This window comes from Gossypium raimondii, chromosome 9 (assembly GCF_025698545.1).
Source record: "Gossypium raimondii isolate GPD5lz chromosome 9, ASM2569854v1, whole genome shotgun sequence".
NCBI classification, from domain to species: Eukaryota; Viridiplantae; Streptophyta; class Magnoliopsida; order Malvales; family Malvaceae; genus Gossypium; species Gossypium raimondii.
Window position 1 is genome coordinate 4208413 of NC_068573.1, and position 18317 is coordinate 4226729.

The 18317-nt window shown below is 30.6% G+C and overlaps 1 protein-coding gene across 1 annotated transcript; it reads left to right on the plus strand.

Annotated features, from left to right (window-relative positions):
• Positions 1-10775: 10775 nt before the first annotated feature.
• Positions 10776-15891, plus strand: LOC105798192 (uncharacterized). The gene is made up of 5 exons (XM_012628169.2): positions 10776-11346; positions 11431-12155; positions 12903-13316; positions 14061-14317; positions 15602-15891. Exons 1-5 carry the CDS (start codon positions 11177-11179, stop codon positions 15854-15856), a joined length of 1821 nt encoding a protein of 606 aa, XP_012483623.1. The 5' UTR covers positions 10776-11176; the 3' UTR covers positions 15857-15891.
• The last annotated feature ends 2426 nt before the right edge of the window (positions 15892-18317 follow it).

An 18317-nucleotide genomic window follows, 5' to 3' on the forward strand; every position in this document is an offset into this window, starting at 1 on the left:
TTGTAAGAATAAAAGTATGCTAAAAATTTATTTAATTAGGTGGAACCATCCGGTATCGTGGATTACCGTCTGAACTTGAAGATATACGGCTTCTATTGGAGCAACGGTCGGAAGCAGAAGTAAGTATTATTGCAAATAGATATTTCCATACATTCGCTAGTGGATTGATGTTTAGTATTTAGTATTTAGTATTATGTATATAAGTAATATTTCTATCATGTTCATATAGTTTCAATGGACACCATACGAGGATCCGGCAGTCCGGGCAGTAATCTCGGAAGAGTTTTTACAAAATCCGAACGCTTGGCACGTGAAAGTGATGTTGATCAACTATGCAACCGTAGAGCCCCACCAGACAGACAGAGTCCTACGACAGTTTGGATGTAGACAACCGATCTCTGCGGACCCTGAGGTGTTTGACGAGCACTACAAAATCGACCTTCGGCTATTAGGTACGGATTGGACTAGATACTGGTCAGAGTACATAGAAATGTGGGAAAATCGGTATGAATATCTACCAACTCGGGAACAAATCATCATTCCCGAGTTAGCGTGCATTCCAGAATACATGCCATGGTTTAGGATCCATGGAAAGCCGTATTTACTTACGCCAGAGAAGAGGCAGCGGCAAATACGTGTCGGAAGGGAAAGGCGCGGGCCTCTAAATCTAAGGGGACAAGACTACGAGGGCAGCCCCTCAATGAGGCCCAGACATTCACCCAGTTCATCATCAGCGGCCATGCAATCACCGTCCCCAACGAGAGCACCGACGCAGTCACCTGACGTAGCAATTCAACAGATGATACCCACGCATTCGCCTTTCCCTATGATGCCAGGTATGTTTCTAGCCCTTATATGTACCCTAACCCGTACATGTATCCTTTTAGAATCCTATGGCGGGTTGGAGCCAAATGCGGATCAGCTCTATTTCTGTAATGCCGAAGCGGACCACCGATAACTAGGCGGTGGCGCGGGAGGGGTCATAAGGGGCCGTCGGGAGCTCTCCTTTTACCAATCGCCAAGAACGCATGGCTTTCAAACTCCGTCGCCGTTCATGATGCAAACACCGTCGCCGTTCACGATGCAAACACCTCCACATACACTATTCTTTGAAGGTGGATCATCGTCCCAAGTTCGACAACTAGATGCCGAACTGGAAGAACAACAATCACCACGGAGGAAGAACAAACCGCCGGAAGCTAGAGGAAGGAGGAATCCGGTAGCAGAATCAGTCGGACGGCCGCCATGTGGAACCGAATCCCCCGGTCATTGACATTGATTATCATATTAAAATTTATCATTTGATGTAATGAAATACAAGTTTATGACGATGTAATACACATAGAAATTTTTCCAAGTTATTTTGATATAATTTGTTTAAAAACCCAACCTAACCTAATTAAATTAAAAACCCTAACCCTAATTTAATTTAATTAAAAACCCTAAACCCTAACCTAATTAAATTAAAAACCCTAACCCTAATTTAATTTAATTAAAACCCTAAACCCTAACCTAATTTAATTAAAAACCTAAACCATAACCTAATTAAATTAAAAACCCTAACCCTAATTTAATTTTATTAAAAACCCTAACCCTAATTTAATTTAATTAAAACCTAAACCCTAACCTAATTAAATTAAAAACCTAACCCTAATTTAATTTTATTAAAACCCTAACCCTAATTTAATTTAATTAAAACCCTAAACCCTAACCTAATTTTATTAAAAACCCTAACCCTAATTTAATTTTATTAAAAACTTTAACCTAATTTAATTTAATTAAAAGCCCTAACCCTAACCCATTTTAATTAAAAACCCTAATCATTAACAAAAGTTTTTGGGCACAATAATTTTACACAGTTTTACAAGTTATGTTGGATTTCGTAAAATGTTTTGACTGGTACTAACATTTAAGAAATTGGTACTAACATTTTACGAAATTGTAGTAATTTGATAATTTTACTAACAATCAATACAATTATCAAATAGTAATTGAATAAAATGTAATTGCATCTAAAATTACATTCAACTATTGCGATTAGGGCATGATCGACTTGCATGGCCTGGGTTCCTACACCAACCGCACAAATTCTGTTGATTGGTTCTTTCTCGGATATCCATATTGTTCCGTATTCTAGTGGAGCAAGGTCGACCCTTCGGCTTGCTACGCAATTCTCTATCCGGTAACAGCTTAAAAGGAGCAAGAGATACAGGCGGCCACTTACGTTTATCTGGGACCGGTGGGAAAACGTGTCTCCATATGTGGTACATGTTTTCTAATTTGATGCTATGCTGTTTCAAAGCACCAATAAAACTATCCTTATTGGTAAACTGATTACCAACTTCAAGTTCACTGAGATCTACCCCCAAACTTGTACGATCGCGCAACCGGTGTGGTAGATCTGGAAACTCTAACGCATCATCTGCTGACAGATCGACATTATGCATGTGAGCTGGAGGTGAGTATGCTCTGAATCGTGGATTTTCTTCATCATCTGAACTCCTATCACCATCTTCACCTTCTGTTGGAATAGGCTCTGGTTCAGAAAATAATCCTACCTCTGCACCATCCGGCCCGGGCTCTCGAGGTGGATCCACATCGGACTTATCTTCTAACCCATAATCATCTGCAGCGTACGACGTCCCCTCACCGGTTGATGTCATAGGAAGTATGTCATCCCTTCTTCTGGACATTTGATAACGTCCCCAATTGAATGTAAATTGCCATCCACTAGAACTTGATGCAGTTCCCCAGCTCGTATTTCCAGCGTCAAACGTCGAGCCACCGATGTACATGTCCCATCCACCGACAAAGTGTCTTGGTGGGGATGTGTATTCGACACCGCTACCGAACATGGGCTGTTCTGTATTTTGTAACCCGCTAACCGAGTGTCGGCCAAGGGTCGTGTATACATCTCGAACACTGGACGGAAATACATCAGTTGGCGACGTAAATTGTACATATAACTCAATATAAGTTGCTTCGCTAGCAAGATGAGTCTGCACCATTGCCTCCAAGCTACGAGCACCTTTTATGTCGAACGAGTCATATGTCACCGGATTTAACAGAAGAACAAAATCGATACGTGATTGACAGAACTTTCATTGGCGTCGTTCCGAAGATTTTACGCCTAATTCTTTTACGAATTTCTGTCAAATCTATGTTTTGGCTAAATGACAGTCGCACCGTATTCTCCGACAAAAAAACAACACCATTCTCGGTGTGGCAAACCTCACCATCGTAGTAAATAACAGCACTAATGCGTTCACTCATTTTGAAACTCTAACTTTCTTAGCCTCTCTAAAATGTTTCTGCTATGACTTATGCATTCTAAGAACATTTTCTACCTAATTTATAGCCTCAGCCCAAACTTGCTACTATAGCAAAATCGCGTCCACGAGGGCGCGATTTGACACTATTTGCTCAGAAACATCAAAAAATAATTATTTCCTACATGACCAACTGTAGCGAAATCGCGTCCACCAGGGCGCGATTTCACAATTTCTTCTCATATAGCATCCTGGTATCAGCGATTTTATACTATTTGCTCAGAAAACGTCAAAAAAAAATGTGACTTACATGACCAACTGTAGCGAAATCGCGTCCACGAGGGCACGATTTCACAATTTCTTCTCTGATAGCATCCTGGTAGAAGCGATTTTATACTATTTGACCAGAAACGTCAACTCGAAATAATTTTTCCTAGGACCCCTAAACCCTAAAAAGCCTGCACCCTAAACCCTAAAATCCAGAAAACCCAAACGTAAAATTAACGTCAAAATCACGTCCCGGCAGGCTCTGACGAGATCATCGCGTCCACGTCGGTAGTCGGCGGCGGCGTGGAAGGAAATCGCGTCCTTGAGGGAGCGATTTCCTTCCACGTCAGCAAGTCGCGCTGACGTGGACGCGATGATCTGTCACGTACCCTGACATCGCGCTTATATGACAGCAATTTTGCGGAAAATGGCTCATTCCGGTAAATAATTAAAAAAGTGGCCCATTTCGGTAAATTTTAATTAAAAAGGGCTTTTTTTGTAAAATGGCCCTAAAAATGAAATTCATACAATTTAAGCCTTATTTCAAGTCTAGCCAATTTTCATATATATCAATAACATCCCATGAATTTCATAAAATTTAGAATTTTTCCATGAATTTATCATCTTTTCAATTTAGTCCCTAAATCATAATTTCATCAAAATTCTCTTTACAAAAGTTGTTTATCTAACAACAACCTTTCATTTTCTATCATAAAAATTCAAGTATACTCATCCACGGAAAAACTCTAATACTTTAACGATTTTACAAATTAATCCCCGAGATAACTAGATTAAGTTATTACGATCTCGAAACATAAAAATTATTAAAAAGGGGACCAAAATACTTACCTAATTAAGCAAAATAAGCTTGCTTGAACTCAAATTTCATGGCTAGGGTTTCCATGTGTTTTTTATGAAAAGATTATGAAAATAAATTATTTAATTCATTTATCATCTTTATTTTATTAACTTTCCAAAATTAACCTTACTAATTTATTAAATTTCCAATGATGAATAATCATTCTTATCTACTAACTCCTCTAAATGGTCTATTTGACATACAAGGACCTCCAATTTTAAATTCCATAGCTATTTGATACCTTTAAGTACTAGAATTCAACTTTTACACTTTATGCAATTTAGTCCTTTTATCACATTAGACATGTAATCAAGAAAATTTCTTAACTAAATTTTCATACAGTATTCCTATCATACTTAGACCATAAAATAATATTGAAATAAATTTTCTTCGACTTCAAATTTGTAGTCCCAAAACCCATTGTTCTAATTTCATTGAAAGCGGGTTGTTACACAAAGATTTTATTTAAATATAAAATAATAAAGAAAAGCATTTGTTAGTGCTTAATTGAAATAAGTATATATTGCCTTGGAAAATGATCAAATGAACTATTTAAGAAAATGGGTTTTTCCAACTATACCAAAAGAAAACAAAAACTTTTTTATTTAACAAGTCTTTACATGAAAAGATGTCTTTGATTTAAAACCTAATAGAATAAATCATCAATATAATAATGAATTTAGTCTTCTACGTTTATATTTTTCTTGATATAACTCTAATTCTTTTTTAATTACATTTAACCATTAACCTTTTAAAAAAGTTAAATCACTTTTTCTAATACAAAATGTTGACTAAAACATTAATTTTGTAACGATATTGGCGTGACAACCCATGTGACATTCATATATCTTTTATGTTAACATGACATTATTTATCTTATATGTCACCGAAAAATAATTAAAAATTATAAAAATTCAGAAAAGAAAAAGTAAGTCCACGTGAATTATCATGTGAGATATCATGTTTAATAAATTAACGTTTTAATCAATATTTCTATTGAAAATAACAATTTGATTCTTTTGAAAAGTTAATGGTTAAATTGAACTTTTCTTTTAGATTAAAAGTTAAATTTAACCCCAAAAAAATGTAAACCAAATTGAAAAAATAATAATAATTAAAAATTTCATTATCTCTTAATGATTTGACCCCAAGTATTATGTATTTCCTACCATAACAAAGGTCAAAATTTGTGGGACATGGAAGATCCTTAGAATTCTTTTCTCCTTTCAAATTTGAACATAAATGGAAGAAGCAACAAGAAACTTCCAAATTAAATTTTCTTGCTCATGCGACACATTGACTTTTTGTTCAACTACAAGTAATATTTCTTACCTTTTTTAATTTTCCTTTTTAACAAAGCGTGTGGAACTTTTCCCAATTAGCCGACATACAGATGTGGCTACTCTTTATTTCTATAAGACGCAAGGATTAGATTCTACGACTGTTTTTCCGCTCATTAATTCAATATATTAAATGCTGAAATTTCAAATTCTCAACCATTTCATCTATTAAACAAACAACGTTCTTAATTGTATCATAGTTTAAAAGTTTTGATTTTAAAAATCGACGTAGATAATAATGATAATAAAATAATCGTAAAAAAAACATATATTTTACGTAAAAAAAATTCGGAAAAAAATCCTGGACAGGGGAAAAGAAATTTACTAATATTGAAAAACAAATGATGCAAAAAGGGTTTCGATTACATTTATTTAAAGGTTAAAAAAAACATTATTAATCAATGTCAAATAAAAGAAGTGCAGTTCTATATGGATTCTACTTGTGTGATATGGTCCTCTTATTTTACTAATATATTTTATTTCTTTAATAAGTGATGAGATTCGAGTCATACAACTCTAACCGAGTTCTGATTTAAATTAATATATGGAACCTTTAGAAGACTTGTTAATGTCATCACTACAGTTGGAGTCGTCTCTAAAGCCATATTAATTATGAGAAAGATTTTAATGTTACTGTATACTTAATTCTCTAATCGTTGATTTATAATTCACAAAAATCGATGAAGATGAAAATAGCTATTATATATATATAATTTATCTCATGCAATGACAGTGAAACTTTTAAGATTTACAAACAAGTTTATAAAATAACACATGTTATTCAAGATAATTAATAAATTAAAAATAAATAATAAACATTTGATGCACTAAATATCTGTAATTGGAAATTTTATTTTATGGACTTTCCCATCACGTCACCTATGATTATTTTTAATTGGTTTATGACATTTTAGTTTTTTTTTATGTTATTGACACATAAATTTAGTAATTTTTATCCTAAACCTCGAATTCAGAACCTTGAACCATGAACCTTAAACTTCAAACCTGAAACCCTAACATTGGGCCCAAACTCAAATCTTAAACCCCGAACTTCAAACTCTAAACTCGAACCTAAACCATAAACCTTGAACCCTAAATGTTCAAGATTTAGGGTTCAGGGTTCAGGGTTTAATGTTCGAGGCTTGGAGTTTAGGGTTTAATGTCGTGTTTTAAGGTTTGGTGTTTAGGGTTTAGGATTCGAGATTTGGGGTTCATGATAAAAATTTATCAAAATTATGTGTTAATGACAGAGACAAAATTACTAAAATATCATTAAATAATTGGAAATGAACCATAGATAATGTGGTGGGAAATGTCCATAAAATAATTTCTCATATAATTGTTTGCTTTTCTTAGTAATTCGAATGGCACATCATTTAATTTAAAAATAAATAAATTATCTCAACTTCATTTTAGATGATTTGTCATCATTTGATTCACTAATAATGTATAAAATTATATGTTATCAATGCATTAAATACAAATCCTTTTAATTGGGTTAATATTTATTACAATAACAATGTATGGTTCTACACAATGTCAATGAACCAGATGGTGACACGTCATCCAATTTTTAAAACATAAATCCTCTGAACTTCATCTTATATGATGTATCATGGTCTTGTTCACTAACAATGTATAAAATATAACCCGTTAATGCATCAAATATCGTCCTTTTGATTGGATTAATATTTGAGGCATTGATCAATGTATAATTCTATACAATATCAATGATCCAAATGATGACACATCAACCAATTTTTTAAGAAGAAATCATCTTAACTTTATTTAAATAATGTGTCATAATCGAATTCACTAATACTACATGAAACTATACATATAAGTGCATCAAACACATGTATTTGTGATTGGGTTAATATTTAATGCTCTAATGGTGTATAATTCTATGCAATGTCGATAATTCAAATGATCACACGTCATCAGGATTTTTTAAAACTATATCTTCTTTAACTTCATTTTAAATGATCTATCACCATCTGATTTTTTATAAAGTATAAACTATACACTACCAATGCATCAAATATAAATTATTTTTATTAGATTAATATGATACACTATTCTACCAATTGTGATCTACAAATTTTTTAAAATAAATCCTCTTAACTATTAGCGTGTGTAAAATTAAACATCTTATTGATCATATTACTTGCAATGAATTGATTGTTTCATATAAAATTAGTAGACTTTTAACATTTAATTCAAATAAACTAAGGAAAATGAAACCTCAAATCTCACACGTAAACATGCAATCATATTTTCTTGCAAAACCAAATCTACTATTTAATATTGCAAGAATATGATATTTGTGGTTCAATTTATACTTCTGAAACCCACATTTTGTCGCAATTCACATTTGAAAATAACCTCAATTTTTAAATATATAATAGATGGTTAAAATATGTCACACATCCTAATATTCTTAACAAATTTAAAATTTAATCCCTATGCTTTTGTTTCCAAGAATTTAGGGTGGGTTTGGATGGGCGATTGGATACGGTGCGGTGCGTTTAGCTTACTTTTTGTCTCACGCTACAGTATCGCTACAGTATCTAATCTCACCGCCACCGCTGTTTTTACACTAACTGCAAGTAAACGCACCGCCCATCCAAACTCACCCTTAATCTATTTACTTTCTAGATTTCAAAATTCAAGTCTAATTTTTAACTTCTTTCTTCTTCTTTTTTTGTTAAATTTATTGATATGACATTTTAAAATGAAAAAAAAAAACTCTAGAATGTAACTTAAAAAAATTGATGTTATAATGAACCTGAATTTTAAATTTTTAAAATAAATAGACTAAATCCAAGAAATAAAAGTAGAAGGACTAAACTCAAGTTTATAGAAAATATAAAGACTTGTGGCATATTTTAACCGTAATAGATTAATTAACATTCTTTTGATTCAAGCTTTATAAATTAAAAATTATTTTTTTCCTTTGTTCTTTATTTATATATATTTAATATTTTAAAGTTTTGGCGGCAATTTTCAAGTCAATCTGCATGAAAGTGCTAATAATTTCTTATTTGTAAAATAGTCCAAATTTAACCAAAAGAAAGCTAAATTATAAAATAACCTAATTAGGTTTACTAGTGGAGGGGCCACTAAGAGACCCAGGGTCATGGTCCCTAAAATAGTCGATTTTCAATTTAGATATTTTATAATTTATAAAATTTTAAATTAGTAATAGTAAAATTATATTTTGACTCTTCGAAATGATAAAAATTGATTTAACCTTTTAAAAATTATAAAGATATAGATTATTAAAATGATGAAATTGTATTTTTACTATCGTAAAAATATATAATTTAATTTCAACCCCAAAAATTTTCGACTCAAATCCTTGAAGTTTACATAATATTAATAGTAAAATTTTGATTATTTCAAAAAATTTAGAACCAAACAACATTTTCACTAGATGTCTCTATTTATGTAAAATTTCAAATGTTGAGAGAATGGATGTGTTTTATCTAACTTTATCAATGTTTCATCTACATTCATGCATTTCTTGTATTTTTGTACTAAAACCTACTTTACAGGTGCAATATTTGTGCTTTTCTCAATTATCAATTTATAATGAAATAATAATATGCATATAACTTGTTTTTAAAAATTTTAATTTAATATTTAAGTGTTTAATATTGCTGTTAATTTTTTTTGAGAAATAAAGTATTTATTTTAAATATGAGGTTGTAAAGTAAAAAATATGTATTTAAATAATGTTTGAAATCGTTAATATTATGATATTTCAATAAGAATATAAAAAATAATTTATTATAATTCATTTGTTAATATATTGCTTAGCATTGCTTATGGCTTCAAAAGTACTTTTATACTTAAAAGTAGTTTCCAAAACTTGTCTATTTAGTAACTACACATAATGGGACTTAAAGACCTTTGTATATTGTGCATGATGAATTTCAAACTTAGATGCTCAAGACCCAAAGCTTCTGTCTTTGCTAACTTTACTAAGGCTTCGTTCCTATTCCCTTTTTGTTAAATATACGTGTATGTTTGTGTACGCATATTCGGATAAATATTAGTAAGATTAATATTTTTTTTTGTAAGATACTAGTTTGGGGATTGAAATTAGTGATATAATTTTACTGATAGGGGTAGGTTTTGAAGGCAAATATTGATCCCATCCTAAAGTTTTATGCCTATTTGTTGATCATGCATGATATGTGTTTTTGTGTGGCAAAATGAAAAGAAAGCAGAAACTTTATGCTTTTTCTAAAAGTTCCCTACTTATTTCTCATGTCTTTCCCATGCCTTACAATACAAAATATGAAGTAGTTTTAGTTTAGATGATATATATATGGAGATAAACACTTCAAACTTGCATTTTTATAAAATATTTCAAAGTTCGAGTAATTACAAGTATTAAATTATTATAAATGGACTATTTAAATAATTATCAAGTAGAACTAAACCATTATAATACAAACGAACTAAGAACTGATACGCACCTATAATTACATAAAGTAAATTTCAAACTTGGTTACTTAAGACCCAAAGTCTTGTCTTTGCGAATTGAATTACAGCCCTATAGGCAATTTAATAGTGTTTTTAACTGATTTTGTAGTTACTTAATTACTTGAAACCCTCCCTCTTAACCCTTAATTACAAAGAGTATTGAAAAAACCAAAGGAAGGGTCAAAGAAATTCTAGGAAAGTAATTTCCATCTAAAAGTGGCAACAATGTCAACCTAGGTGCCCTTACCCTTTTCATTAGAAGGGTATATCAATTTCTACCATAACTAGCAAGTTTCTTTCTACATTGTTATTTCCTATTTTTCTTCTTTTTAAAGAAAATTATTTAGGAAACTTAAATCACAAAGCCTAACACCCAATTCTAGCCTTAATTTCCCTATTACTTGGTCAAATTTTCTTGCAACTAATTATTATCCCCCTAACCTGAACTTCCAAATTGAGCCCTAAAAAGTTAAATTAATAAAAACTTAATTAAAAGGCGTAAACATTCAATTTAACCCAATTTTCCTTCCTTTGTTCTTCTCTTTCTTACTCACAAACTTTGCACACTAACACAAAGCCAAAAACCGACCTTTCAACTAAATCATTATCTTCTTCTTCTTTCTCTTGAAATCTCTCATACATAACGGTCCTCTGAGTCCCATGGTTTTAAGCAACCAAAAATTAGCTCCAACTAAGAACAGCTCCTTAGTGGTTCACACGTTCTTTTCTTGATTTTCATCACATTAAATCTCACTTAATTAGGTTAGATTTCAACTTCGTTTGATCCTAATTCTCATTCAAAATCTTGAATTCCATCATGTTTTTGGGGTTTGGGTTTCCTTTTTTTTAGGTGAAAAGTCTACTTTGAATAAAAAAAAATTCATAGTTTAAATCAGAGTTCCTATGGACTCTGTTTTTTTTGCTTCAACTTGAAGAAGTTTATATTAATGGGTCCCTTAAACAAGTTATTGATGAATACCCATTTTGATATGATGAATATGGATTCTTTTAATGTATTTCTCTTTCAAAAAATGTTCACTTTTGGTGGGTTTTTGTTGGTCTCCTTCTCTGCTCTGTTCTTCTCTCTTTTTGATTTCTTCAGCAAAGTTTTCTCCAGGTACTGAAACCAATTTTGACCTCACTTTGTGTTTTAAACAATGAAATTTATGTTTTTATAATGTATTTTTTTTTATGCTTTCAGGACTCCAATATGTAAGCTTAAACCAGAGGAAGCTATGCTTGATGCTATTGAATTGGAGGATGAAGAAAGTGAAGTATTTGAAGAGATTGAATCACCAAAGTTGGTTTTCAAGTTTCAGTTTCAAACTCAAACTTTTGAAGAATTCAGCAAGAAGTTTAGAGATATTGGCATGGAAACTGATCCTTCAACTAGCACAAACAAGTATGAGTTCAATTCAAGGAATGATTTCGAATTTGCAATGGAGAATCCAAATGATGTAAGCTTTTGTGTCAAGGAATTATATACTGATTCCAACAATGAGTTGTTTCCAAAACGAGATTTCTTGGAAGAAAACATCAAGGATGAAGAAGCTGTTATCATTGAAGAAGTAACAAAGGAAGATGGTGGTATAATGGAGGAGGAATCCAGGGAAGCTGTTAATGGCAAAGAATGTGCAAATGCCTTGGATCATAGTTCAGATTCAAATGAATTGGAAACATTGTGGGAACATCAACACTTGATAGAACAGCTAAAAATGGAGTTGAAAAAGGTAAGAGCAACAGGGTTGCCAACAATATTGGAAGAATCAGAGTCTCCAAAAGTAATGGAAGATTTGAAGCCATGGAAGATTGATGAGAAGTTTCAACATGTTGACAGAATGAGTGATCTTCACAAGTTGTATAAAAGTTACAGAGAAAGGATGAGGAAATTTGACATCTTGAATTACCAGAAGATGTATGCAATAGGTCAGCTTCTTTTTCCTTCCCCAAATTTCATTACTTGAGGGATTCCTGGTATTGCATTTTATCTCTTTTATTAAAAAATAAGTAAATAAATTTTTATACATTAGATGAAAATATAAACTGATCTTTTTTATTAAAAAATTTATTCATTTTTACTGTTAAAAATAAGTATAGTCAATTAAATAACTAGACAATTACTCGTCCTATTCTATTGCTATCTTTTTTTTGGATTTAAATTATTTAAATAACATGAACATGTTGATATGCATATTGAATTTTTTATTTTATATATTTGAAGGACTAAATAGTAAATTATTATTTCTACTTTTTTTTTCCCTAAAGGAGCGCTTTTAGATAGTAATTTTAGTCCATTGAAGGTGCTATCTGTCTTGGGTGCTATGGAACCAAACCTTTTAGAATTGAGGGTAGCTTCCATTTAAGAACCGACTTAGTATGGGAATGCTTTACCTAACTTTTCCGATTACGACTAATTTCACAATAATTAAAATGTAAATGGCAGAAAGAAGACAACTTGGAAATGTTGCATAAAGAAAAAAAAAATATATATATATATATATATAGTATCTGTTTAAAATTAGTCTTAAACCGTAAAATAGACAGACGAAGAGATTATATTAAATAAATTAGGTTATGATTTTGTATAGGCTTTCAAATTTTTTTTCATTAAATTGTATTTTAAGTTTCATGTAAAGTAAGGCATCCATGGGTGTTTTCTTTGGCAATTCATAGGCTTTCTTCAGTCAAAAGATCCACTTCAATCAATTTCATCCCACAAATCATCGTCTCCAGCAATTACATCTCTTCTTCACCAAAACCTGAGGCTCCGACGCCGAAAAAAGTCCAATTTCGACCCCACCACCAAGTTCATCAAGGAGCTCCACAGTGATTTAGAAATGGTCTACGTAGGCCAACTTTGCCTTTCTTGGGAAATTCTTCATTGGCAATATGAGAAAGCCATGGAAATATGGGAAACTGATCCTTATAGTTTACGTAGATTCAATGAAGTTGCTTGTGAATTTCAACAGTTTCAAGTTCTGATTCAAAGATTCATCGAAAACGAACTGTTTGAAGGTCCAAGGGTGCAAAACTACGTAAAGAACCGATGCGTTTTACGTAATCTCCTTCAAGTTCCAGTTATTCGAGGTATGAACTCTCTCCATTATCCATATTCATTACCATCCACACCCCTAATTTAAATCCCTACCTGGAAAAGGTAAAAAGATTTCCCGGTCTCTTTTAATTTTGATATTGAGCAAATTAGTTACTCCCACAAAAATCAGAACAATTTAATCTTATAATTTCGAAAATAGAAAATAAGGACAATATAATGGGAGCATTAATATGTTTAAATCAATTTTACATGAATTTAACTGGTATAATAATAAATTTAGCTCTCATAATTTATATATTCTATCAATTTGGTCATGATTTAACAAATTTAACTTGCAATATTTTTTGTAAATGTTGAGGCTAAATTTGTTGAATTTTCAAGAATCAAGACCAAATTAACAAGATATGTAAACATCGAGGGCCAAAATTATTATTATAACAATCAAAATTATGCATAATTGACAAAAGACTTTAACGTTGTGATTTATTGTTCACTTTCAAGATTGACAGGGGTTAAATTGCTCCAATTTTTTTAGAGGGACTAGTTTACTCAATTTCAAAATTGAAAGGGACTAAAGAGGTCTTTTTATTCCCAGAAAATGATATATTAAGCATTGTATATACCTTGAGATGGTGACAATATACCTAGTTTAGACCCCTTTGAGGTGAGTAGGGCCATTGGCTACCATAAACTCAACGAGTATTTATTTTCTTGATTAAGAAGCAAATGTTTGAGGAAATATTTTAGCTAATACAAGCTTTGATTTGCTGTTGTAGAGGATAGCGTGAAGGACAAAAGGAAAGGTAGAAGAAAAAGAATAGGTGATGATGATAATGATGATGATGATGATGGCATTACAAGTGACATGCTAGTTGAGATCATGGAAGAATCCATAAGAATATTTTGGCGATTCATTCGAGCTGATAAAGACGCAAATGTTGTCATCAAGAATTCCAGGAAAGGAACTCAAATAGAACCTCTAGAACCAGCTGATCTTGAACTTTTAACAAAGGTTCAAACTAGTCTACAAAAGGTAATTATGTCTTTCAATTGCTTTAATCCAAGCACATAAAAATCAGAATTTCAAGCTTATTCCGGTTTTTAAGAAAGTCGAAACTGAATAATAAAAACTTGAGAGATCAAAACATAATTTTATCATAATTTAATTTTTAATTTAATAATTTTATAAGAAATTTAATAGCAATTTTTCTATCTGAATGGAGACTAAGGCCCTACGTGTCCCTCAAATCACCCTTTACCCATGGTTGTAAACTCTTTAAATTGATTCATATGAATACCTTTAAAAAATAACATCCAATAAATTTAGGATTCGAATTTCACCACATGCAACTCTTCTAATCACCGCTTCTTTTTATATAAATAAAAGATAGTGGGATTATTATTATTATTATTATTATTATTATTATTATTATTAGGGTAAACTACACCCATGGTCACTTTTGTTTACTTTAGGTTACATTTCAGTCACTTATGTTTGAAATGTTACGTTTTAGTCACTTACGTTATTGTGTTGTAACATTTTAGTCACTGAGCCGTTAATTGTTGTTAATGGTGTCATGGTAAGCTGACGTGGCACGTTAAATTATCATTTCAAACAAAAACTTTATGTTAAATTATACAATTGGTCCCCAAAATTTTTTGTTTTGAGCAATTTAATTCTTTTATGTTCTTTTAATTTTCTTTCTTTATTTTCTTTATTTTCCATTCTCTTCTGCTTCTCGCTCTATTTTCCTACCTTCTTTATTTCTTTTAACATACCAGGAAGTCGAATTGGTAGTGAAGAAAGAAGCATGGTATGGGTTTATGGGTTTTGGTTATAGGCAAATGATGATAATCGACTTCCTACTTCTTTTTTCACTGCCAATTCGACTTCCTAATAAGTTAAAAGAAATGAGAAAGATATGAAAACAGAGGGAGAAACAAAAGAGAATGGAAAAAAAGAAGAAAGTTTAAAGAACATAAAAGAAAAAAAATTAAATTACTTAAAACAAAAAAATATGGGGATCAATTTTATAATTTAACCTAAAATTTTGTTTGAAATGATGATTTAACGTGCCACATCAGCTTACTGTTACACCATTAACGACGATTAACGGCTCAATGACTAAAATGTTACAACATGATAACGTAAATGACTAAAACGTAACATTTCAAACATAAGTGACTAAAACGTAACCTAAGTTAAACAAAAGTGACCATGGGTGTAGCTTATTATTATTATTATTATTATTATTATTATTATTATTATTATTATTATTATTATTTCCTTTTGACATGTATTGTGTTGGAAATGCAGAAGGATAAGAAGCTTAAAGACATTCTAAGAAGTGGAAACTGCATATTGAGAAAATTGAAGAAGAATGAAGAGGAAAATTCAAATCAAGTTCTTTATTTCTTCTCCCAAGTGGATTTAAAATTAGTGGCAAGAGTTATGAACATGTCAAAAGTGACAAAAGACCAACTTTTTTGGTGCCACAACAAATTGAGTAAGATTAATTTTGTTCATAGGAAGATTAATGTAGAACCATCTTTTTTGCTTTTCCCATGTTAATATTCATGAAAAAATATAGTCTATATTTCCTTGTATGTTGATTCCCCATGCTACTTAGTATAGAAATGGTATTGTATTAAAATATATAATTATGAGTATAAAGATAATTATATGAACATGATATGAGAAGATTAATATAACTTTAAACTTGAAATTAAAAGAATGAGTAAAACTCGGTAAAAAAAAAGGAAGAAAGACCTCTTCAAATTAAGAAGTTTTCATTCTTTTTCCATAAACGTGAATGGCTAAAAATTATCAATTGTGATTAATTTATAGTAAATCCATGATTTAAACATGTGGAAAAATAATACTCCCACCCAACGTAAATTATTTATGATGGTAAAACTTAAAATATGCTTAATATATAATTTGGGACCTAAGTTTGACCATATTTTCTGGTGTTATTTGTCAAACATGGTATATGTATTTGGCAAAAGTTATACATTTTGGTACCTAAATGTAACAATGTCAATTTTGTTAGTGTTTAATTCGGGTTTCAGAGTTGATTTCATATGAAAATTCATAATTAAATAATAATATTAACAATTAACTTTCATCAAATCAACCGAATCTCAAATTAAATCACATTCATCCGATTGTATTTGACAATTTAAATGCACAATTAACACTATATTTATTCTATTAACAACATCATGACCAATCTAAATTTAAATTCAAATTATAATTATTTTTAATTAATAACTGTAAATTAAATTATAGTTACAATTATCATAATTTTTCTTATATTTTATGCTAGAGTTCTCTCAAGTAATTATTGTAATTTTACTAAATTATAATTATTTTTAAATGTATAATTATCATATTTTTAAGCCAATTTTTAAACTAATTATTTTTAAATATTAATTTAATAATATTATGGAAAATAAATAGTATTCTCGTCGGTTCAAAAATTCCTCTAAACTCATATATACGTGTTATAGATTATAAATTAATTCAACCAAACTCTCATTTGCATTTAATATGAAATTTTAATAACACATTTATTATATAATTTTTCACCCACACCATAAATATGACATAGTTTAATTTTAATAAAATATCTAGATTATGGATAAATTTTTTAATAAAATGGGATATTTGAAACTTTTTTAATTTATACTAGAAATCCTATCACACGTGTATGCATGTAGAAACCACAAATTTAAAACACAAATGTGTCTCTGAAAATAACATACAATAAATAATGAAACGTATGGTTTAAAACTAATTCACGATGTTGCCACCAATTCAATCAAATACATTATTAATATTAGATTTTATCACATCCACAATGTGAGTGTACAAAATATTTTATATTAAAACAATATATTTGTAAATATATATTAATAAATGATTATTAGTGAAGTAGCAAGGGTTTTTTATATGAATTTGGTGGTCTTGTTTTGGATCCCAAATAATAATTTTAACTTATTTTATTTGAATATTATATGAAAATAACCTTACAACAATATTAATTATTCTTTAAAATAAGAGAATTTTAATAATTTCACAATTAAGTTGGTGTTGAGTTTACTTGTGACACCAACTCGTTAATCACTTTATATGTACTATAGATATTAGAATATACTAAAATTCCTATCACATGTGTATGCATATGGAAACCATGGATTTAGAACACAAATGTGTGTTTAAAAATAACATCCAATAAATAATGAAATATATGGTTTGAAACTAATTAATCGAATAACACATAAAATATGTACAATATTAAAATAAAAAATTATATTAAATTATGAGTAAAATAAAATTTAAATACATAAGTGTAACACCCCAAACTTAAACTAGGCGTTGTACATATTTAAGTTAATAATTAGAAAAACTCGTTTCGATTTGTTGTTAGAAAACGTAACTATTGTCAAATAAGTCTTTTCAATAAAAAAAACTTTTTAACCAGCAGTGATTAGACCTGTCCATGGGCCGGGTCGGGTCGGGCCCAAAAAAATTTTCGGCCTACCTCCTAGGCCCGGGCCCGGCCCGGCCCGAAATATGGGCCTAAAATTTTACCCAGGCCCGGCCCGGGAAAAATATCATGAGCCCGGCCCGACCCATTTTTAATAAACATTAAAAAATTATTTTAAAAATAAAAAAATTTATTTTAAAAGTATTTTAAAATTAAAAAATAAAAATAAAAAATATATATTTATTATATTCGGGCCAGGCCCGGGCCAAAAAAGTGGTGCCCGAGGCCCGGCCCATTTTTTAAACGGGCCTCGTTTTTTTGCCCAAGCCCATATTTCGGGCCTATATTTTTACCCGAACCCTCCCATGGACAGGTCTAGCAGTTATCAGACATATTATTTAAACCATTTAGCTAAAAATCCAACAGAAAATCCAAAACCAAAATAAAATCCAATAATTAGTCAAAAAGACCAAAAGATTTACTTTAATAATTTAAATTATAATCTTAAGAACCAATTTGAACTCCCGATTTCCACTCAAT

Coding starts and splice junctions, on each gene's coding strand:
- LOC105798192 (XM_012628169.2), top strand. CDS start 11,177: ATGGGTCCCTTAAACAAGTTATTGATGAATACCCATTTTGATATGATG. Junction 12,156..12,902: donor CCAGAAGATGTATGCAATAG/GTCAGCTTCTTT, acceptor GGCAATTCATAG/GCTTTCTTCAGTCAAAAGAT. Junction 14,318..15,601: donor TTCAAACTAGTCTACAAAAG/GTAATTATGTCT, acceptor TTGGAAATGCAG/AAGGATAAGAAGCTTAAAGA.